The 23,416-nt window shown below is 45.6% G+C and overlaps 1 protein-coding gene and 1 pseudogene across 1 annotated transcript; one reads left to right on the top strand and one right to left on the bottom strand.

The window, feature by feature from the left end:
- Positions 1-10,176: 10,176 nt before the first annotated feature.
- On the bottom strand, positions 10,177-11,088 carry LOC147987980 (uncharacterized; annotated as a pseudogene).
- A 10,138-nt stretch (positions 11,089-21,226) lies between these two features.
- On the top strand, positions 21,227-22,746 carry LOC125534613 (putative isoaspartyl peptidase/L-asparaginase 2). The gene is made up of 2 exons (XM_048697789.2): positions 21,227-21,693; positions 21,909-22,746. Exons 1-2 carry the CDS (start codon positions 21,298-21,300, stop codon positions 22,491-22,493), a joined length of 981 nt encoding a protein of 326 aa, XP_048553746.2. The 5' UTR covers positions 21,227-21,297; the 3' UTR covers positions 22,494-22,746.
- Positions 22,747-23,416: the final 670 nt, after the last annotated feature.

Here is a 23,416-nt window from a genome sequence, read left to right as displayed (position 1 = left end):
TCGTCATCTTCATCCTTGTCGCGGCCGCGAGGAGGTCTGTCTCCTTGCCGCTGCTTGGCCTTGCCGCGGCGTCCTCCCCGGCCGACGCGCTTCTTGCCGGATTCTCCAGCGCCTCCTTGGGCCCTCTCCTTGTCGCGTTGCTCGTATTCAGCCTTTTGCTACTGGACAAGCTGCTCGACCTTCTTGTAGCTCTGGAGGTCATGGCCCTTGGTGCGGTGGATCTTGCAATACTGCTTGTCGGTGCCGTCCTGCTTGTCGGCGACCGCCACAGTCTGGCAGTTGGTGCATGCGGCAATCTCCTTGCCGGAGCTACCAGCTTTAGCTTTCTTGGCGCCACCTTCGTTGCCGGACTGCTCAATGACTAGCACATCTTTGCCTTTCTTCTTCCTGTTGTTCCGCCGCCGGTTTTTCTTTGCCGGGGCAGCATCCTCGCTGTCAGATCCTCCTGCTCCTGTATTCTCTCCGGGGAGTTTCCTCCCTTCCTCAGCACGTGCACACTTGTCGGCCAGGGCATACAGCTCACTGACGTCTTTGATCTTGCACATCGCCATCTCCTCCCGCATCCTGCGGTTACGCACGTTCTGATGGAACGCACTGATGACCGCAGCAGGGGGGACATCTGGGATGTTGTGCTATACACGGCTGAATCTCTGAATGTACTTGCGCAGGGGCTCTCCTTCCTTCTGGGCGAGAAGATGAAGGTCACTCTCTTGGCCATGAGGTTTGTGGCCGCCTGTAAAGGCGCCGACAAACTGATGGCATAGGTCTGCCCAGGAGGATATGGAGTTGTCCGGCAAGTGCATGAGCCAGGACCTGACGTTGGGCTTGAGCACCAGCGGAAAGTAGTTGGCAAGGATCTTGTCGTCCCGCCCCCGGCAGCCTGCACCGTGATGGTGTAGATGCTGAGGAACTCCGACGGATGCGACTTGCCGTCGTACTTCTCTGGTACGTCTGGCTTGAAATTCTTCGTGCTGGGCCACTGGACTTGCCGCAGCTCACGAGTAAACGCAGGGCAACCTACCACGTACGGCAAGTCGCCTGGTTCCCCTAGCGCATGCATGTCGACAGAGGGCCCAGCGCGCTGGTCCGATTGATGTCGCACTTCTCTTCGGCGCTCGATGCGAGTACGAGCGTCTTCTTGCTATCGTTCGTGAAGAACTTGGCGCTGATCGCGACGAGCTCGTGGATCTGATGACGCGGTGGAGTCGCTGTCGAGGTGGATCCGGCGAGTCGGCGATCTTGGCCTTCGGGGCGGAGAGTGCACAGTGGTTGCACCCCCACCGGTCTTGTCGCCACCAGCTCGTGCCTGGCTGACTTGCCGCGGCTACGACGTGTTCGGCTGCCGTTGAGTGTCGCCGTTGGCGAAGCCGATGAGAATCTGAATGGTGGCCCTCCAGTCGTCGATCTTGTCTGCCGTTGGAGGGTAGTCCAGGAGCAGTTGAGCTCGCGCCAAAGCTTCTGCTGTAGTGGCGGGTGGCGGTGGCGAACGGTGCGAGGAGTGGGATATGCTCGGACTTCTAACTATGTTAGAAGGAGCAGTATCCCGTCCAGGCGACCGTGCCTCGCTCGTGCCAGCATGTTGGCGTGCATGCTGGTCTTGAGCACTCCGAGATCCAACAGCACGATCTTGGTCCAGCAAACGCATGGTACCGTGAGTACCATGACACTTCCAGTCCCGCGCCTCCTGAGATGGGCGCGGTGCATGTACGGACACCGAGGTCTTGGAGTGCGCCCGGTCGTTGTGGGAGCCGGCTACGCCGCCGATGGGCAGCGCAGCCTTGTCCTTGGACCTGGCAGCACCGTGAGCTCCCTCGTCGACGCCCGTTCTTCCGCCGGCGTCTGCCCCATCAGCCGTTTGCTCCGGTGGTGGTGGGTTCGGCGCGGACGGAGCAGCCGCCTCCGAAGCCTTCTTCTTCGGTGGCATGTCGATGAAGATGATGAAGATCTAGCTCGTGTGAACGCCGGATCTGGTTCACACAACCTCGACACCCCTACCTGGCGCGCCAAGGATGTCAGGGTACTAATCCACGAGCACCTATGGGACCGGCGGACCGAGTCCCTTTCGGTTCGGGGGCGAGGGTCGCACGAAGAGCGGATCGAGGCGAAGCACACGAGCAGTTTACCCAGGTTCGGGCCGCACGGATGCGTAAAACCCTACTCCTGCTTTGTGGTTTGTATTGAGTTCTTGCTCGGGAGCGCGGAGTGCTACAGTACACCCCAGCAGCTAACGAGACCGAGCATGAGTGTTCTCTTCCTCCCCCCCCCCTTCTACGTTGCGCATGGGCCTCCTTTTATATGCTCAAGGGGTCACCGATAGGTGGCAACGTAGACAAGGGTAAAAATGGAAAGGTGTTGCGGTTGGTACAGCTACCTGCTACAGTGTATCATACCTAACCCTGACGGCAGGGGACCAGGGCATTAAATGCCCGTCTGCGTCGCCTAAATAGTGCAAAAGGGACCGTCAGGGACGCCACCGCTCGCCACGATGGCAATCTTGTCAGCGCCGCTTGCCACCGCGCACCGCTGGCTGCACAGCCTCCCGCCACGTACGCCTGGAAGGGTCCCAGAGCGACACGTTGGTGGATGTGCTGGAGCGCGGACACAGAGTGGTGGCTTGCCACGGCAAGCACCTTGCCGCGGTCGTTGTCTTGTCGCGTCCGGGAGCTTGTCGCTCACCGGGCCTTGCCGGGACGCATGGCGCGTCGCGGCAAGTTCCTTGAGATGCCTTGGTTGGCCTTCCCGGCAAGCTCCTCTTGCCGGGGTCTTGTCTCCTTGGCTTGGATACTTTGTCCTTGAATGGCTCCAAAGGAACCACGGAGGACCTTGGCGGTCACCCGGCAAGCCTTGCCGCGGGATGCTGCGACTGCCCGTGCACAAGTTCGGGATACTAGGGTACCCCTACTCTAGTACACCGACATCCGGGGATCGTCATCGAGCTGAACGTGTGCTAGAACTCGGAGGTGCCGTAGTTTCGGTGCTTGATCGGTCGGGCCGTGGAGACGTACGACTACATCAACCAAATGCTTCCGTTGTCGATCTACAAGGGTACGTAGATCATACTCTCCCCTCTCGTTGCTATGCATCACCATGATCTTGCGTGAGAGTAGGAATTTTTTTGAAATTACTACGAAACCCAACAGTGTCATCCGAGCCTAGGTTTTATATATTGATGTTATATGCACGAGTAGAACACAAGTGAGTTGTGGGAGATATAAGTCATACTGCTTACCAGCATGTCATACTTTGGTTCGGCGGTATTGTTGGACGAAGCGGCCCGGACCGACATTACGCGTACGCTTACGCGAGACCGGTTCTCCCGACGTGCTTTGCACATAGGTGGCTTGCGGGTGACAGTTTCTCCAACTTTAGTTGAACTGAGTGTGGCTACGCCCGATCCTTGCGAAGGTTAAAACAGCACCAACTTGACAAACTATCGTTGTGGTTTCTGATGCGTAGGTAAGATTGGTTCTTGCTTAAGCCCGTAGCAGCCACGTAAAACATGCAAACAACAAAGTAGAGGACGTCTAACTTGTTTTTGCAGGGCATGTTGTGATGTGATATGGTCAAGACATGATACTAAATTTTATTGTATGAGATGATCATGTTTTGTAACCGAGTTATCGGCAACTGGCAGGAGCCATATGGTTGTCGCTTTATTGTATGCAATGCAATCGCGTTGTAATGCTTTACTTTATCACTAAGCGGTAGCGATAGTCGTGGAAGCATAAGATTGGCGAGACGACAACGATGCTACGATGGAGATCAAGGTGTCGCGCCGGTGACGATGGTGATCATGACGGTGCTTCAGAGATGGAGATCACAAGCACAAGATGATGATGGCCATATCATATCACTTATATTGATTGCATGTGATGTTTATCTTTTATGCATCTTATCTTGCTTTGATTGAAGGTAGCATTATAAGATGATCTCTCACTAAATTATCAAGAAGTGCTCTCCCTGAGTATGCACCGTTGCGAAAGTTTTTCGTGCTGAGACACCACGTGATGATCGGGTGTGATAGGCTCTACGTTCAAATACAACGGGTGCAAAACAGTTGCACACGCGGAATACTCAGGTTATACTTGACGAGCCAAGCATATACAGATATGGCCTCGGAACACGGAGACCGAAAGGTCGAGCGTGAATCATATAGTAGATATGATCAACATAGTGATGTTCACCAATGAAACTACTCCATCTCACGTGATGATCGGACATGGTTTAGTTGATTTGGATCACGTAATCACTTAGAGGATTAGAGGGATATCTATCTAAGCGGGAGTTCTTTAAGTAATATGATTAATTGAACCTAAATTTATCATGAACTTAGTACCTGATAGTATCTTGCTTGTTTATGTATGACTGTAGATAAATGGCCCGTGTTGTTGTTCGGTTGAATTTTAATGCGTTCCTTGAGAAAGCAAAGTTGAAAGATGATGGTAGCAATTACACGGACTGGGTCCGTAACTTGAGGATTATCCTCATTGCTGCACAGAAGAATTACGTCCTGGAAGCACTGCTGGGTGCCAGGCCTGCTGCTGGAGCAACACCAGATGTTGTGAACGTCTGGCAGAGCAAAGCTGATGACTACTCGATAGTTCAGTGTGCCATGCTTTACGGCTTAGAACCGGGACTTCAACGACGTTTTGAACGTCATGGAGCATATGAGATGTTCCAGGAGTTGAAGTTAATATTTCAAGCAAATGCCCGCATTGAGAGATATGAAGTCTCCAATAAGTTCTATAGCTGCAAGATGGAGGAGAACAGTTCTGTCAGTGAGCATATACTCAAAATGTCTGGGTATAATAATCACTTGATTCAGATGGGAGTTAATCTTCCAGATGATTGCGTCATTGATAGAATTCTCCAATCACTGCCACCAAGCTACAAGAGCTTCGTGATGAACTATAATATGCAAGGGATGAATAAGACTATTCCCGAGCTCTTCACAATGCTGAAAGCTGCGGAGGTAGAAATCAAAAAGGAGCATCAAGTGTTGATGGTCAACAAGACCACTAGTTTCAAGAAAAAGGGCAAAGGGAAGAAGAAGGGGAACTTCAAGAAGAACAGCAAGCAAGTTGCTGCTCAAGAGAAGAAACCCAAGTCTGGACCTAAGCCTCAAACTGAGTGCTTCTACTGCAAGCAGACTGGTCACTGGAAGCGGAACTGCCCCAAGTATTTGGCGGATAAAAAGGATGGCAAGGTGAACAAAGGTATATGTGATATACATGCTATTGATGTGTACCTTACTAATGCTCGCAAGTAGTACCTCTACATCTACCTGATACTGGTTCTGTTGCTAATATTTGCAACTCGAAACAGGGACTACGGATTAAGCGAAGATTGGCTAAGGACGAGGTGACGATGCGCGTGGGAAACGGTTCCAAAGTCGATGTGATCGCAGTCGGCACACTACCTCTACATCTACCTTCGGGATTAATATTAGACCTAAATAATTGTTATTTGGTGCCAGCGTTAAGCATGAACATTATATCTGGATCTTGTTTGATGCGAGACGGTTATTCATTTAAATCAGAGAATAATGGTTGTTCTATTTATATGAGTAATATCTTTTATGGTCATGCACCCTTGAAGAGTGGTCTATTCTTATTGAATCTCGATAGTAGTAACACACATATTCATAATGTTGAAACCAAAAGATGCAGAGTTGATAATGATAGTGCAAATTATTTGTGGCACTGTCGTTTAGGTCATATCGGTGTAAAGCGCATGAAGAAACTCCATACTGATGGACTTTTGGAACCACTTGATTATGAATCACTTGGTACTTGCGAACCGTGCCTCATGGGCAAGATGACTAAAACACCGTTCTCCGGTACTATGGAGAGAGCAACAGATTTGTTGGAAATCATACATACAGATGTATGTGGTCCGATGAATATTGAGGCTCGTGGCGGATATCGTTATTTTCTCACCTTCACAGATGACTTAAGCAGATATGGGTATATCTACTTAATGAAACATAAGTCTGAGACATTTGAAAAGTTCAAATAATTTCAGAGTGAAGTTGAAAATCATCGTAACAAGAAAATAAAGTTTCTACGATCTGATCGTGGAGGAGAATATTTGAGTTACGAGTTTGGTGTACATTTGAAACAATGCGGAATAGTTTCGCAACTCACGCCACCCAGAACAGCACAGCGTAATGGTGTGTCCGAACGTCGTAATCGTACTTTACTAGATATGGTGCGATCTATGATGTCTCTTACTGATTTACCGCTAACGTTTTGGGGTTATGCTTTGGAGACGGCCGCATTCACGTTAAATAGGGCACCATCAAAATCCGTTGAGACGACGCCTTATGAACTATGGTTTGGCAAGAAACCAAAGTTGTCGTTTCTGAAAGTTTGGGGCTGCGATGCTTATGTGAAAAAGCTTCAACCTGATAAGCTCGAACCCAAATCAGAGAAATGTGTCTTCATAGGATATCCAAAGGAGACTGTTGGATACACCTTCTATCATAGATCCGAAGGCAAGACTTTTGTTGCTAAGTTCGGAAACTTTCTAGAGAAGGAGTTTCTCTCGAAAGAAGTGAGTGGGAGGAAAGTAGAACTTGACGAGGTAACTGTACCTGCTCCCTTATTGGAAAGTAGTGCATCACAGAAAACTGTTTCTATGACACCTACACCAATTAGTGAGGAAGCTAATGATAATGATCATGAAACTTCAGAACAAGATACTACTGAACCTCGTAGATCAACCAGAGTAAGATCCGCACCAGAGTGGTACAGTAATCATGTTCTGGAAGTCATGCTACTAGATCATGATGAACCTACGAACTATGAAGAAGCGATGGTGAGCCCAGATTCCGCAAAATGGTTTGAAGCCATGAAATCTGAGATGGGATCCATGTATGAGAACAAAGTGTGGACTTTGGTTGACTTGCCCAATGATCGGCAAGCAATTGAGAATAAATGGATCTTCAAGAAGAAGACTGACGCCGACGGTAATATTACTGTCTACAAAGCTCGACTTGTCGCAAAAGGGTTTCGGCAAGTTCAAGGGATTGACTACGATGAGACCTTCTCACCCGTAGCGATGCTTAAGTCTGTCCGAATCATGTTAGCAATTGCCGCATTTTATGATTATGAAATTTGGCAAATGGATGTCAAAACTGCATTCCTGAATGGATTTCTGGAAGAAGAGTTGTATATGATGCAACCGGAAGGTTTTGTCGATCCAAAGGGAGCTAACAAAGTGTGCAAGCTCCAGCGATCCATTTATGGACTGGTGCAAGCCTCTCGGAGTTGGAATAAATGCTTTGATAGTGTGATTAAAGCATTTGGTTTTATACAGACATTTGGAGAAGCCTGTATTTACAAGAAAGTGAGTGGGAGCTCTGTAGCATTTCTGATATTATATGTGGATGACATATTACTGATTGGAAATGATATAGAATTTCTGGATAGCATAAAGGGATACTTGAATAAGAGTTTTTCAATGAAAGACCTCGGTGAAGCTGCTTACATATTAGGCATAAAGATCTATAGAGATAGATCAAGACGTTTAATTGGACTTCCACAAAGCACATACCTTGACAAGATTTTGAAGAAGTTCAAAATGGATCAAGCAAAGGAAGGGTTCTTGCCTGTGTTACAAGGTGTGAAGTTGAGTCGGACTCAATGCCCGACCACTGCAGAAGATAGAGAGAAGATGAAAGATGTTCCCTATGCTTCAGCCATAGGCTCTATCATGTATGCAATGTTGTGTACCAGACCTGATGTGTGCCTTGCTATAAGTCTAGCAGGGAGGTACCAAAGTAATCCAGGAGTGGATCACTGGACAGCGGTCAAGAACATCCTGAAGTACCTGAAAAGGACTAAGGATATGTTTCTCGTATATGGAGGTGACAAAGAGCTCATCGTAAACGGTTACGTTGATGCAAGCTTTGACACTGATCCGGATGATTCTAAATCGCAAACCGGATACGTGTTTACATTAAACGGTGGAGCTGTCAGTTGGTGCAGTTCTAAACAAAGCGTCGTGGCGGGATCTACGTGTGAAGCGGAATACATAGCTGCTTCGGAAGCAGCAAATGAAGGAGTCTGGATGAAGGAGTTCATATCCGATCTAGGTGTCGTACCTAGTGCATCGGGTCCAATGAAAATCTTTTGTGACAATACTGGTGCAATTGCCTTGGCGAAGGAATCCAGATTTCACAAGAGAACCAAGCACATCAAGAGACGCTTCAATTCCATCCGGGATCTAGTCCAGGTGGGAGACATAGAGATTTGCAAGATACATACGGATCTGAATGTTGTAGACCCGTTGACTAAGCCTCTTCCACGAGCAAAACATGATCAGCACCAAGGCTCCATGGGTGTTAGAATCATTACTGTGTAATCTAGATTATTTACTCTAGTGCAAGTGGGAGACTGAAGGAAATATGCCCTAGAGGCAATAATAAAGTTATTATTTATTTCCTTATATCATGATAAAAGTTTATTATTCATGCTAGAATTGTATTAACCGGAAACATAATACATGTGTGAATACATAGACAAACAGAGTGTCACTAGTATGCCTCTACTAGACTAGCTTGTTAATCAAAGATGGTTATGTTTCCTAACCATGGACAAAGAGTTGTCATTTGATTAACAGGATCACATCATTAGTTGAATGATCTGATTGACATGACCCATTCCATTAGCTTAGCACCCGATCGTTTAGTATGTTGCTATTGCTTTCTTCATGACTTATACATGTTCCTATGACTATGAGATTATGCAACTCCCGTTTGCCAGAGGAACACTTTGTGTGCTACCAAACGTCACAACGTAACTGGGTGATTATAAAGGAGCTCTACAGGTGTCTCCAAAGGTACATGTTGGGTTGGCGTATTTCGAGATTAGGATTTGTCACTCCGATTGTCGGAGAGGTATCTCTGGGCCCTCTCGGTAATGCACATCACTTAAGCCTTGCAAGCATTGCAACTAATGAGTTAGTTGCGGGATGATGTATTACAAAACGAGTAAAGAGACTTGCCGGTAACGAGATTGAACTAGGTATGGGATACCGACGATCGAATCTCGGGCAAGTAACATACCGATGACAAAGGGAACAACGTATGTTGTTATGCGGTCTGACCGATAAAAGATCTTCGTAGAATATGTAGGAGCCAATATGAGCATCCAGGTTCCGCTATTGGTTATTGACCGGAGACGTGTCTCGGTCATGTCTACATTGTTCTCGAACCCGTAGGGTCCGCACGCTTAAGGTTACGATGACAGTTATATTATGAGTTTATACATTTTGATGTACCGAAGGTTGTTCGGAGTCCCGGATGTGATCACGGACATGATGAGGAGTCTCGAAATGGTCGAGACATAAAGATTGATATATTGGAAGCCTATGTTTGGATATCGGAAAGTGTTCCGGGTGAAATCGGGATTTTACCGGAGTACCGGGAGGTTACCGGAACCCCCCGGGAGCTATATGGGCCTAAGTGGGCCTTAGTGGAAAAGAGAAGGAGCAGCCCAAGATGGGCCGTGCGCCCCTCCCCTCCCTTGGTCCGAATAGGACAAGGAGAGGGGGCCGGCCCCCCTCTCTCTTTTCCCCCCTCCGCGAATCCTATTCCAACTAGGATTGTGGGGGGGGGGGGATCCTACTCCCAGAGGGAGTAGGACTCCTCCTGGCGCGCCTCTCCTAGGCCGGTCGCACCCCCCCTTGAGCCTTTATATACGGAGGCAGGGGCACCCCTGAGAAACACAAGTTGATCCACGTGATCATATTCTTAGCCGTGTGCGGTGCCCCTTCCACCATAGTCCTTGATAATATTGTAGCGGTGCTTAGGCGAAGCCCTGCTGCAGTAGTACATCAAGATCGTCACCATGCCGTCGTGCTGACGGAACTCTTCCCCGACACTTTGCTGGATCGGAGTCCGGGGATCATCATCGAGCTGAACGTGTGCTAGAACTCGGAGGTGCCGTAGTTTCGGTGCTTGATCGGTCGGGCCGTGGAGACGTACGACTACATCAACCAAACGCTTCCGTTGTCGATCTACAAGGGTACGTAGATCATACTCTCCCGTCTCGTTGCTATGCATCACCATGATCTTGCGTGAGCGTAGGAATTTTTTTGAAATTACTACGAAACCCAACAATCCATACATGTCAAGTTCACATACTTGACAACCATACAACCATATCGAATTTAGAAGTTCTTCACATATCTACTCACCCAAATAGATTTGTTGGTTTGGGAAAGTGTCATGAAGGCTTTTGTTATCTTCGCATTGTCAACAAGATGAGCATAATAGTGGGCTAGGTGCTCTTCATCAAATTCTCCCAACTTGCAGACCTCATCCCAAAGTTCAGCGGGTATATCATCATCATCCCTAGACTTCACAAGAGCACCAGCCACAAGTTTGAACCCATAATTGAGAGTGGTAACTAGTGGATCTTCAAGAACTTTCACTACCTCAGCCTTATTTTTTGGTGGTCCTTTGGGGTGAGAGGACTCAGCAAACATTTGGTGATGTATTCACCTCACCATTCTCCTCATCTTCCACATCAATAGAAAGTAGATCATTCCCAGACCTAGCATTCATCCCCGAAGCCGCGGTTGTCCCAAAGATGGCCGCCATAGCATGATAGTGTTAAATTGGGGTATTCAAGAAAGGGGCATCAGCTTTGTGTGTCTACAAAAAATGTGCAAGTGATTAGCAAAATGTAGGCAGAAAATGGCATGATATAATTTCATAGCATTAGAAGCTTACCATGCAATGACCTGCATAGTGTTCTTCGCTAAGCCTAATTGTGCAAGTATCTTCATCCCATAAAGCTCCACTCAAATTCTTCAAGATGACTACCCTTCCCCAAATCTTCCTCCACTTCTTGAGATGGTTTCAAACTTGTTCTCCAGTGACAACTAGTTTGAACTTCTCAGTCAAAACAACAACACATTGTCTGTGATGTGCCTCCATGAACCCACTAAAGTCCTATTTCCTTTAGCAACAAGGTCAGCCAAAAACCCTAGCATCGTGTTGGTCATGGCAGCAGTCCATACAATGACCCCACTCTTTGCGGAGTTCCCACTTGCAGCGGTGACTCCAGTATTGTCCATTTCTGCCAAGCCATCAAAAGATTGCAAAAAATAGATTATAGTTTAACAAATTCATGGTTTCAATATCATAAATGATGCAAGCTGTCCAGCCATCAAAATAGACCAGTAAAATGGATTAAAGCTTTACAATTCATGGTTTCAATATCATAAATGATGAAATCTGTCCAGCCATCAAAACCGACAAACAAATTTGATGAAATCTAAACAAATACACGGTTTCAATACCATAAACAGTACAATCTGTCCAGCCATCAAATAAATCCAAAGGAGTGGTTTCAACACTACAAATACATGGTTTGAACACAATAAATGATACATGATACATGGAGTGTCACACACTCATAAATTTGTATACATGATTTGCCTATCTTCCCACATTTGGGCGGCAATTTGCAGCCTATGGTCTACCGTGGCCCTATGGTCACTTGCTTGTTGCCTTGTTGTGCGAATTGGTTGGGTGGTCCATGTCACTTCCGGTATAATAAATTCATCAATCCCTTGTGACAGTGCATAATTATGAAGAACACAACAAGCTGTAACAATGTCGACCTGCACCGGGAAAGAGAAGAAGGGTTTGGCATCATCTAAAATTTTGAAACACCTCTTGAGAGATCCAAAAGCCTAAGATTGAACAACTCCCTATCATTTTGGACCGGATTGTTGCCCCACTCATTCAAATGGTACCTCACACCATGAAAAGGTGGTAGGAACCCAGGCTTTGCTCCATAACCAGCATGAACTAGGTAGAACTTTCCTAAAAAAATAAAACAAAAATTGGTGACAATGGTTCTTGCAAGGCAATAACAAATGGACAATTTTCTATCTTGGGAAACTTCTTACCCGGTGGCACTTGTAAGCCTCTCTCACGCGTTTATGCATTAGCTAAAATAGTAGCATCATGTGCCGACCCTTCACGGATAGCACTCTAGATTCGCGAGACAACACAAACAAAGCCATCCATCTTTGCATCCTTTCTCGTTGACGCAAAGCCAATACGGTAAATTGATCTTATCGTCATCCACGTCTTCTTCGATGATCCGACCTATGGAGCAACAAATAAATTGGCCATTGATATGGTAATTGATCATTTTGGACTGATTAACAAACAAGCAACATATATTGAAAGGTGAGAAAGAACTGATAACTCTGTGTGGAAGTGCATACATTGTGCAGTAGGTGCGGAGCATAGGAGATGGAGAGACACTAACAAGGCTAGACCGTAGATGCGAACCATTAACCTATCTATCCTCTTCTAATGCAGTTTGAAAATGCTAGGCAAAATATATGCATGATTGGTCTATCAACACAGGGCAATAAAATACTCCCTCCGTTCCTAAATATTTGTCTTTCTAGATATTTCAAATGGACTACCACATACGGATGTATATCGACATATTTTAGAGTGTAGATTCACTCATTTTGCTCCGTATGTAGTCACTTGTTGAAATATCTAGAAAGACAAATATTTAGGAACAGAGGGAGTTGTACATACCTATTAATTGGCCTAATTAAAACTTGTAGTACTCACCCCGATCCATATTAACTGTCGCTCAAATGGATGTATGGATCAGAAGGAGTACCTCATTTAAGAGCTTCATACTAGAAGCACATATCTTATGGTAGTACCATTATTTCTAATAGGAAGATTCCAAGACTTAATAAGACAGACCTAAATAAGAATTCCTGCAATAAAGAAGATTCCAACACTTGATAGGAGACTTCATTATTAAACACATATTTCAACACTGAATAAGAATATTGCTCAATAAAAAGTTCCAACACTTAATAAGACATACCTACAAGAGGAGATATTTTTATGCTTCTTATATTCATGGATATTGTTATGTTGATATGATTACTTCATCGTTTTTCAATATTTATACCGTTAAAGAGGTTACATGATACACATGTTGGGTAGCATTTCATATAAAAAATAACCTGTTTTTATCATTTACCTACTCGAGTACGAGCATGAATTAAGCTTGGGGATGCTTGATATGTCTCCAACGTATCTATAATTTTTTTATTGTTCCACGCTATTATATTATCAATCTTGGATGTTTTATATGCTATTTTATATCATTTTTTGGGACTAACCTATTAACATAGTGCCTAGTGTCAGTTGCATTTTTTTGCCTGTTTTTGGTTTTCCGGAAAATCAGTACCAAACTGAGTCCAAATGCTACGAAACTTTTTGATGTTTTTTTATGGACAAGAGAGATCCTAGAAGTTTCGGGAGGAGACCAGAAGGCAAATGAGAAGACGACAAGGCAACAGGGCGCCCTAGGGGAATGAACTTCATGAGTTACATGAACTAAATTTGAGATGAATCCAAAACCATGTGTGAGAGTAAACATTGCGCTGGCAAGTGGCAACACGTGGGCTCAGTGGAGGAGCCAGGAATAAAGCAAACCCCGGGCCTAGTTTTCTTTCCAACAACATGGAAAAACTTTGGCACTTGAAGCTACTTCATACCATTTTGTAAAAAATACCTGATGCAGAAGCATACAAAATAAAGTTCAATTTCTTAATAATCTACAATTTAAACTTGATGCTCAATGATCCAAGAAAATAGATAAAACACGCCAGAAGTATAAATAGTAATATGGGAATAGAAAAAAAAATACCAAATCAATTGATAACTTCATCGGTGCCTCCCATAACTTGATCAATGGTAGAAGAATCAACACCTTCAAGGCTTTCACGAAAAAACATAAGTTTCAGGTGAGACAATTATGAAAGATACAAATCTGAAAATATACCAAGTAACACATAGGTCACATGAAAGCATCAGGGGAAGCTAGAAAAGCATCAAAAAAAAAACCAAGCTGCGGCAATCAAGCAGGGGAATGGTGCACAGTACATCGGTGGCCAGGAGCAGGGGGAAGTGGGAGGGTGGAGGCAGTCGGTGGACGACGCCACGGCGGCCAGGAGAAGGGGTGGCTCCACGGGACTGCAAAAAACTAGTACATAGATAATAGGCTGCAACATTTTGGTTTCCACGGCCCGGGGCCAGGTCCGCCCCTGCGTGGGCTTGAATTTGAGTGGAAACAATTCAAATATCGATGTCAATGCAGGAGGAAGACACGTAAAAAGTGCTGCCTTATTAATTTAAAATGCCATTTTCGGTTTTGATTTTTGGAATCAAATGTTTCTTGATCCTACATTGACATCGATATTATAAGCGGCATTGTCCATTTGTTTCGAAAATATGGCCAACTTTGTCCAATCACAAGAAATCTGTTCAAGTCACCCACCCACCAACCCCACGCAGGCAGCCACTCTCACTCAATGTTTTAAATATCGGTCTATGGTATTTAGTAGCGGCTCGGCCAGAAGCTATGAAAAGCTATAGCGAAGCTATAGCTAAGCCAAGCCCTATTTAGCGTTTTCCATAAATTATGAAAAATTGAAATAATAAGTATACAATCAGGCATCATATATGATATACTGCATATATTTAATATATTCACATGTTCGTACATCAAAACCCGACCATCAATCAGGTGTCCCAATTCAATAACCAAGCTTTGCGTCAACGCATCATTTATATCATAAACAAGAACAAAAAATAATGCATAAGGATGGTGTTGTATAGCGGCTTAGCAGCTAAATGACTCCAAATTTAGCATTATAGCGGGAAATAGCGGGCTATTAGCGTCATTTTCAATTTAGCATTAAAAGTGCATAGCTTTAGCGGGAGAGCTCTCAAAGGACGGCTATTGAAAACATTGCTCTCACCATGTGACCCCGGCGCCTGCATCTCAACCGTCCACGCTCGAACGGAGGCACATGATCGGCCCCGACCTTAGCTTAGCCTTCACGGCTCGTCCGCCTTATTAAGAGCATCTCCAATAGCCGTGCTATATAAGCGCCGCGCCGCAAATTTATGGTTTTTAGCGCGCGCGCAATCGCTAACCGAGCTCCAGCGGACGCGCAATAACTGCGCGCGCGACATAAAGAGTTCAGCGCAGTTTGAATCGCCATCACGCGCCGTTTATTTGGTGTGCCCGCTTCTGTGTTCCGCACACTCAAGCGCTCGCGCCATACTCTCTCCGCCGCGCCACTTTCGCCCTGCCCATGCCGCCGCCGGCGAATTGACCCGATGGACGGCCGCGCCGGCACCCCCTCACCCCTTCCTACACCCGCGACCCCTCCGCCGCCGTCACTGCTGCAAACCCTAGCGCAAGGAGCTTTGGCTTCGCCTCCGCCGGTGCTCGGAGATGAAGAGGAGGAGGAAGAATCGTGTTCGGATGATGATGAATCGGAGGAAGAGGAAGATGAAGACAAGGACGAGGCTTGATTGTTGATGGGCCATTTGTTGGTGTGAAATTTTGTGTCATGAACTTGGTTTGGATTTTCAACTTGGCTGGATGATGTTGTGGGCATGAATTTGAACTTGTGGGCATGAGCTTGTTTGAGTGATTTAAATTATGCCATGTCTTTATTTTGATGTTTGAAATATCTCATCTCGTCTCCAAAATGCAACATATGGCAAGCGTCGGCTGATCGCGCGCGCTGCTTTTTAGCGCGCCTGCTGAAGCTACTCACGCGCGCTAAACTTTTACGCATTCCTGGAGCAAGCGCTTCTCGCCGCACAAAAACAGGCGATCGGGGCGCTGCAAACACTTTTTTAACGCACGGCGCGTTGGGCGGCTGTTGGAGATGCTTTAAGGCTGCCACCCGCTTCTCCCATCGTCATCCCACCACCACCACCACTAGAGAGAGGCTTCCATTCCACCATCCTCATCCCACACCGTCAGTGGCGGAGCCAGCGTATAGTTGTTGGGTTCAGATGAACCCAACGATTCTTGTCAGCTAGGTACAGATGTATAGGTCCTTAGTGGCGTGAACCCAGTGAAAAATCAAAGCTGACCCCATCAATAACACTGCACCGTGATCTAAAGGCCCAAAAGCCCACACGCTAATTGCCTCAGTACCAACTGCCCAGGCCTGTTGGTGACTTGTATCGTTAAAAAAGCCTTAGATGTATACGCACGCCCTTCCTGTTCGCTTCCCAACTCTGCTCTCTCGTCTCATCTCCCCCGTTCCTATTGCTCCGTCGGCGGACCCAGCGGCAAGGAGCAAATTGAAGATCGACAGCGGCAATCCGGCACTTGCAGTCTCAATTAGAAATAGCAAGGCTAGATCGCCATATCTCTTTCCCCTTGTGCATGTTTTATTTATCCTAATAACCTAGAACTGTAATGGCTTTTTGCCCTAGTTTTCCAATTGTTTTTTCCATGAATTTTTATTGGGTACAGGAAATTAATTTTCAAAGAGAAATCGATCCCCAAATCTGGTTAATTATGCAACCACGTCAAGGTCATCTGTCAGAGGTAGGCAAGCATCCAAAGTCCCTGTAAGTAATCTCCTAAAGCCTTCTATTCAGAGAAAATGTAATTTGGCCTTACGATCCGACTGATTGGAAGATGCTTTCAGAATACGCAGTAAATCCTAATTAGCAAAGATGGAATTAAGCATAGAACTTGTGTGTAGCAACTCACAATTTTGATTATCCACAACAGAGATTTAATCCAGAGCCGTTTGATGAATATGGTGGTTGGCCAATTTGACTGCAGTTGCTGATCTTGATAAACTAATGGTGCAGATAAATAAGCATGTTACTTTTTCTTTGGCCTATCAACTTTTAAATCTAGTTGCCACAACATCGATTGGGAGATGCTTTACAGCTATGAATGTTATCAAGTAGAAATTGCGCAAGAAAATTATGAGCGATGGTCTAATTGTCTATGTGGAGAAAGATATGTCTTAAACCAGTAGTAATAATGACAAATGAGGGGTTTGATCTTTTAGAAGATGATATAAAAATGAAAGGGGGAACTCTAAAATGTGATTGGCTTCACAAGTTTCTTTTGATTGATGGTACTTATTCTAAAAATGTCAAACTATCATGACAACATTTTTTAACGTTTTGAAGAAGACGATAAGCTATGCCTGGAGCTGCAAAGTTATTTTCCTACAAGTCTATTGATAATATGTAAGAATCCATGTTCCATATTTGAAGTGGGTTGATCTTTATGCTTATCTCATGGTCACTGTTCCACGTAGAAGTTAACGTTTGCGGTTTCTGCGGTCGAAATAAATGCGCCAGCATACCCACGCTGAACGGAAACGATACAGCTTGAATACAAACTGGAATACATTGCACAACGCTGATCCACATGTGAGTAAACGGGGGAGTTTCCAGGATCATCTGAGCCTGGGCTCACAATTGGATATCTGGTGATAAGTGATATTATATTTCTATTTGTTATGTTGTTTTTGGGTTCTATACTAGTGTTGTAAGATAATTTAAATTTAGTCTCTCGAAAGAGGCTTTCACCCCGCTTTAGATATAAAGCAATCACCGAACAGAATACACAATCTTGTATGTAAATTTAGTCTTGGTACTTAGTTAATGCATATCAAATCCCCAAGGCGACTCATTGAGTGAACCCAATGGCCAAATTTCCTGGCTCCGCCCCTGCACACCGTCCCGCCGCGTGCAGAGAGAAACCCTAGCTGTTGGAAGAACTGAGAGAGGGAGATCCCAGCCAGCCATGAAGGGGCCCTTCCGCCTCCTCCTCTTGGCCTTGCTGCTCCCGGCCGCGGCGGCGGCGGCCGCCGCCACTACACCTTCGGGCCGCAGCCGTGTGAGCCGACCCTGCTGGCCACCAAGGCCGCCCGGCTCTGTGCAACGGGCATCCCCTCCGTGCAGTGCTGCGAACCGCTGGTGGCCACCGTCGACCTCGGGGGCAGGCCCATATGGGGCACATGTGCAGGATGTGCAACTGCACAGCCCCCCCCCCAAAGAAAATGGGGCCCCAAATTAGTTTTTACTAGAGCCATCTGTACATGAAGAAATTAGCCAATTCACTCCGGAACATAAAGCACTAGCTACGGAGAGTATTTTGGTTTTCTCTCCTTTGATTACTTCTGAGAGACGCATGCCTTTTTCACTCTTTGCCTTTGGTCTTCTCAATGGCAGTATTGATGGGACTACTTGTTGATGTGATTTTTTTTCTAAATTGTTACAATATCACTTCAACTACCAAAGGACCACAGTCATTTTTGGTGCTTTCATTTTAAGAAAATGAAAAGGAGGGGAATTATTTTTTAAAATGTAGCACTTCAGAATTGTGCTTGAAATTCTCTAATGGAGATGATCTTGAAGATTTTGTGGAAAAAAGTTCCAGAAAGATTGGTCGTTGCAACTAAAATACAGATTGGTAGATATTAATTCATAATTTTCCACAATTTTTTGCACCACATAGCTCTTGGAAAAATTGTGTTGCGCATATGGTAAATTAAAAAAAAACTTCTCTCCCTAACGATTTTTTCTTAGTGACCAGGCCTGAACTTTGATTTTGCACTGGGCCCTCAAATTCTCAGATACGGCCCTGCTCGGGGGCTGCCTCTGCCGCGTCGCCGCCGAGCCCAAGCTGGTCGCGGCCGGACTCAACGCCACGGGCCTCCTCACTGTCTACACCTCCTTGCAAGTGACAAGTGCTAACTTGTTACTCCTGGTAAACAAGCAGGTTTTCTCGGAGGTCCCGGCAAGAGCAGCACGTGAGGCAGCCGGAGATGGCCGCCGCCTTGTCCAGCAGCCTGTTGGCGTTGCCCGCTTAGCCGTCTAGTGGAGTGGATGTTTTGGTTTTCTCTTTTCTGATGATCAAGACAAGTCAAGGACGTGCGTGGAGCAAGCAGAATTAGATGTTGTTTTATTTCTTTCTTTCTTCTTTCTTTCTTTGAAAGCATGAAGGAAAACGCTACCTACTCCGATGTTTACTGATGCATCATCGTTATTCACAGCCACTAATTAATTAATTAATTATTAATCACCAAGTACTCACCCTTGGGATGTGCTAATCAATTTCACCGTTGCTGCCACTGCCGCCTACTTTTTGTACCCAAGCTAAACATCCAAGTCCAACACGCTACATTCTCGTAATTCGGCCAAGGGTATTGCCTTGTGTTGCTTTTTTGTTGATCCTCCTGGGAATACGCTTTGGTTTCTGGTTGTAGATATACCCTATATGAGGATTTTTTTAATAATTAAACAAAAAGTTAAAATAGTTTAGAAGTATTTTTAGAATAAACTTGACTTACTTTTGCACTAGTATATAAATTTTCATGAACAAAAAACCAACGTTGACTTCAGAGCAAAAAAGCAAAATTTATTTGCTATTATAGGTCACTGTTCACACTATTTTGGCCCAAAATTTATCTTTTTTAAAAAGAAGTCAAAGGCAGATTTTCTTTTTTGGAATTTTTCTCACAAGTACAATGGAAGATCAAGTTTATTTCAAAAATATTTTTAGAATTTTTTGACTTTTTGTTAAATTACTATTTTTTTTGTTTTGCATATAGGGTGTAGATACACCCATAGACCAAAAATTCCCCTCCTTGATCCTCCTCTCTATTTTCATGCGAGATACTTACTTTTAATTATCCTCAGGTCATACTCGGTAATGTTGGCTAATTCAATTTTGAATACTCAAAGTGTTGTGTTATTCGTACATCTAGTATATATTTTGACACTTGACACTACTACTTCCTCCGTTCCAAATTACTCGTCGCAAAAATGAATGTATCTAGAAGTAAAATACATCTAGATATATGGAGCATGCATGCATGGTCAACCTCCTCATGTTCGTCTGGCCATGCATGGATGGGTGCTCGTATTAACCTGTCTATCGAGTAGAAGAACAGGGCCACTTGGGAGAACAAGGAACAATTTCAAAGATCAATTCTTGCTATTTTGCGCAGTCAAGATATATAGATTATTCCTTTGTGGGACAAACACGACAGCCATACCAGGTGTGCCATTGTTGAGTACCCAAAAGGGTGGAGTTGTTTTAAGAAATGCAATGGGCTTTGAAAATCACTTTCAGACAATGACGTGACGAAAGGCACTAGAATGCTTGGTCGGGTTGCAAGAATCGATGATAAAACCAATGCTGATATTCAGAATGAAGAAGCACATAAATATTCCCAACTTGAAGCAAGTTTGACAGGGATGTGCAAGAGCTTGATATAAAGGTTGCTATGACGATGGAGCAAGTGAGCTTGATATAAAGATTGCTATCACAGGGATGTGCAAGAGGTTGATATAAAGAACATCAGGGTTTTTTGAGTCTCGGTATATTGTTTCCCGCAATCTTTGAATCTTTTTTATCTATATATGTAGGTGTCTTATTTATTGTATATAATGTAGGATGCAAAGGGAGAGAAAACTCGCTGAAATCAAGGATCTTCAGTTACAAATGCTAATGCTTAACAAGTAGGCTTTTTTAGAGCTGAAACAACTACATGGCGAATAGGAAGTAACGGAGATTATGCCACGTGAGGATGTTTCGCAGATTATTCTCTGGATTAATTTTGTCAATGCCATGCTCATGATGATTCTCTAGATTAATTCAATCAAAAAATTGCTAATATTCTCAACAGATCGGTACTCCGTTTTTGTAAGAACTCGGTGCTCCGGGCCGAGTAGTACGTGATGCACCGTAGCTGATAATGGCAACGATATTTCAGCACATAAAAATAGTAAGAAGAAAATTGAGGGAAACATAAAAATAATAATAGTACACATGGAATCCCTAATCTTCCTTGGCTCGTCAAGACAATATGGCGTGGGTAACCCTAAAAACAGGTGTGGGTAGACCAGATAATCCCTTCGCTAAAATAAAGACCAGATAATTGAGAAATGGCAACAGCTGGAACATCTTTTGAATGGAATGGAATGGCAACCGAGATTGATTTTCTTTTTCCTAAACCAAGGCCAAAAGTGCATCTGATCTACTCCGTATTAATTTGAGGCCTCGCGATCGATCTCACCAAATTCGGCCATTCCTTCACGGCCGGGTGATCTGGTCTGATCTCCATCACGATTTTATATATGGATCCAGTTTACGGGATCGTCAATGGGAAAGTTCATCTATATATCCTAGTAGTAATAAAAATTGTTAGAAAGGGAAGTGACAGCGGTTTCGGCAGTAGAATCTCACGCACCCCCACGAGATTACGTGGTAATTTGATGCCATATGAACGATCGAGAGCTCCATCGCCATCGTCTCTCGTGGCTGATTCCCTATAAATACCACGCCATATATCCATGCCTTCTTCTCCAACACACACGAACCAACAGAGCAACAAGAAAGAAGAGAACGTAGTGCACAACACACCACCACCGACAGCACACGCATGGCGCGCTGGGCCATTGCCATCCACGGCGGCGCGGGCGTGGACCCGAACCTGCCGGTCCACAGGCAGGAGGAGGCGGAGCGGGTGCTGGCGCGGTGCCTGCAGGTGGGCGTGGACATGCTCCGGTCCGGCGCCGCCGCGCTGGACGTCGTGGAGGCCGTGGTGCGCGAGCTCGAGACGGACCCCTGCTTCAACTCCGGCCGCGGCTCTGCGCTCACCCGCGCCGGAACCGTCGAGATGGAGGCCAGTATCATGGACGGCCGCGGCCGCCGCTGCGGCGCCGTGTCGGGCGTCTCCACCGTCCGCAACCCCGTCTCCCTCGCCCGCCGCGTCATGGACAAGTCCCCCCACTCCTACCTCGCCTTCGACGGCGCCGAGGATTTCGCCCGCGAGCAGGTAATGAATTGAGATTAGAGAAGCTCCGTTGGTTATGTTTCCTACCTAGAATGAATGCACCCCCACTCAATAAGGAAACTATAAACTTGATTATGTTTCCCGTGGAATGTGTTGATCTTTATTTGCATCAAGAGTTAACTGAGATCAAGGACAATTTTACTACTGGAATGTGTATGTGTTGATCTGACTTGGCTTCAAACTTGATGTGCTTGCAGGGCATGGAGACCGTCGAGAATAGCTACTTCATCACGGAGGAGAACGTGGGCATGCTCAAGCTCGCCAAGGAGTCCAACAGCATCCTCTTCGACTACCGCATCCCGCTCGCCGAGGCCGCAGCGTCGGAGAACCACAATAACGGCGGCATGGTGATGAACGGGCTGCCCATCAGCATCTACGCGCCAGAGACGGTGGGGTGCGCGGTGGTGGACTCGAGCGGCCACACGGCGGCGGCCACGTCCACGGGTGGGCTCATGAACAAGATGACGGGCCGCATCGGCGACTCGCCGCTCATCGGCGCTGGCACCTACGCGTGCGGGCACTGCGCCGTGTCGTGCACGGGCGAGGGCGAGGCCATCATCCGCTCCACGCTGGCGCGGGACGTGGCGGCCGTCATGGAGTACAAGGGCCTGCCTCTCCAGGAGGCCGTGGACTTCTGCGTCAAGGAGCGGCTCGGCGAGGGCTTTGCGGGCCTCATCGCAGTCTCCGGCACCGGCGAGGTAGCCTACGGTTTCAACTGCACCGGCATGTTCCGGGGCTGCGCCACCGAGGACGGATTCATGGAGGTCGGCATCTGGGAGTGAGCAAGCAAGCGCGTGGAGTCGCGGTGGCCGGTCTGAACTCTGCAGATTCTTTTTTAGTGCAACTCTGGAGATAAGTGTCCGTGCGTACGTGTGTGTCATCCTGCGATTGCCATGTGGTTCCAGTCTGGGATCCCGGGTTATTGCAGTAGTAGTTCTAGATTGGAGATTGGAAAATAATAATGTGAAAAGTTTCTATGGCGTCTGAAATTACAGCTCTCTTCAGTGTTCGTTTCAATTTTGACCAAAAAGGAGTTTCCCCCGGCTTCACCTTTTATTAAAGAGTTACTTACCTTTTTTACCCCTAAAATATATGGTTTTTATTAGCAAACACAGTAGGGTAAAAACCCTATTGTAACTCTGATTTTTCATTAATACTAACTAGCAAAGTGGCCCGCTCGATGCGCGGGCTAGGATTTTACGAAGTTCAATTTGAAAAAAATTGTTTATTATTTTTTGAAGTAAAATTGAAAATAATTGTTGATACAATTTTTAAGTATTACAACTTTTGGAAACTTTATTGTTTGATATTCGCAGGCATCATCTTTATAGGTTTGTACAGAATTTACATTGACCACATATGTATTACTCTATAATATGCTTGCGAATATCCAAATACCATCAACCTAAGACAAACATATACAGTCGTGCTATTTGTAGGTTTAAAACTATGCAGAACAAATAGTAAACATAATTTTGTAGAGGTGATTTTACTATGATATTCTTTATAAGACAAGATTGTCCCATTAGCAAGTATGTCAAAAGATAGAATCCGTTATTATCTAATTTGGGTAATTCCCACATTATTGGTAGTTGAATTGTGCAATATGTTATGCAAGTCACATGAGATTTGTACGGCCAACAATATGAAGCTTTGATCCATTGTATAACCAAAACTACATTCCTTATACTATGCAAATAATGGA

This window comes from Triticum urartu, chromosome 2A (genome assembly GCF_056163025.1).
Source record: "Triticum urartu cultivar PI428250 chromosome 2A, HENAU_Tu73, whole genome shotgun sequence".
NCBI classification, from domain to species: domain Eukaryota; kingdom Viridiplantae; phylum Streptophyta; class Magnoliopsida; order Poales; family Poaceae; genus Triticum; species Triticum urartu.
This window is presented reverse-complemented; position numbering and strand designations above follow the sequence as displayed.

Bases quoted from the DNA above. Each gene is read 5' to 3' on its own strand.
- LOC125534613 (XM_048697789.2), top strand. From the start codon at position 21,298: ATGGCGCGCTGGGCCATTGCCATCCACGGCGGCGCGGGCGTGGACCCG. The intron at 21,694-21,908 runs GTAATGAATTGA...ATGTGCTTGCAG, and splicing joins AGGATTTCGCCCGCGAGCAG to GGCATGGAGACCGTCGAGAA.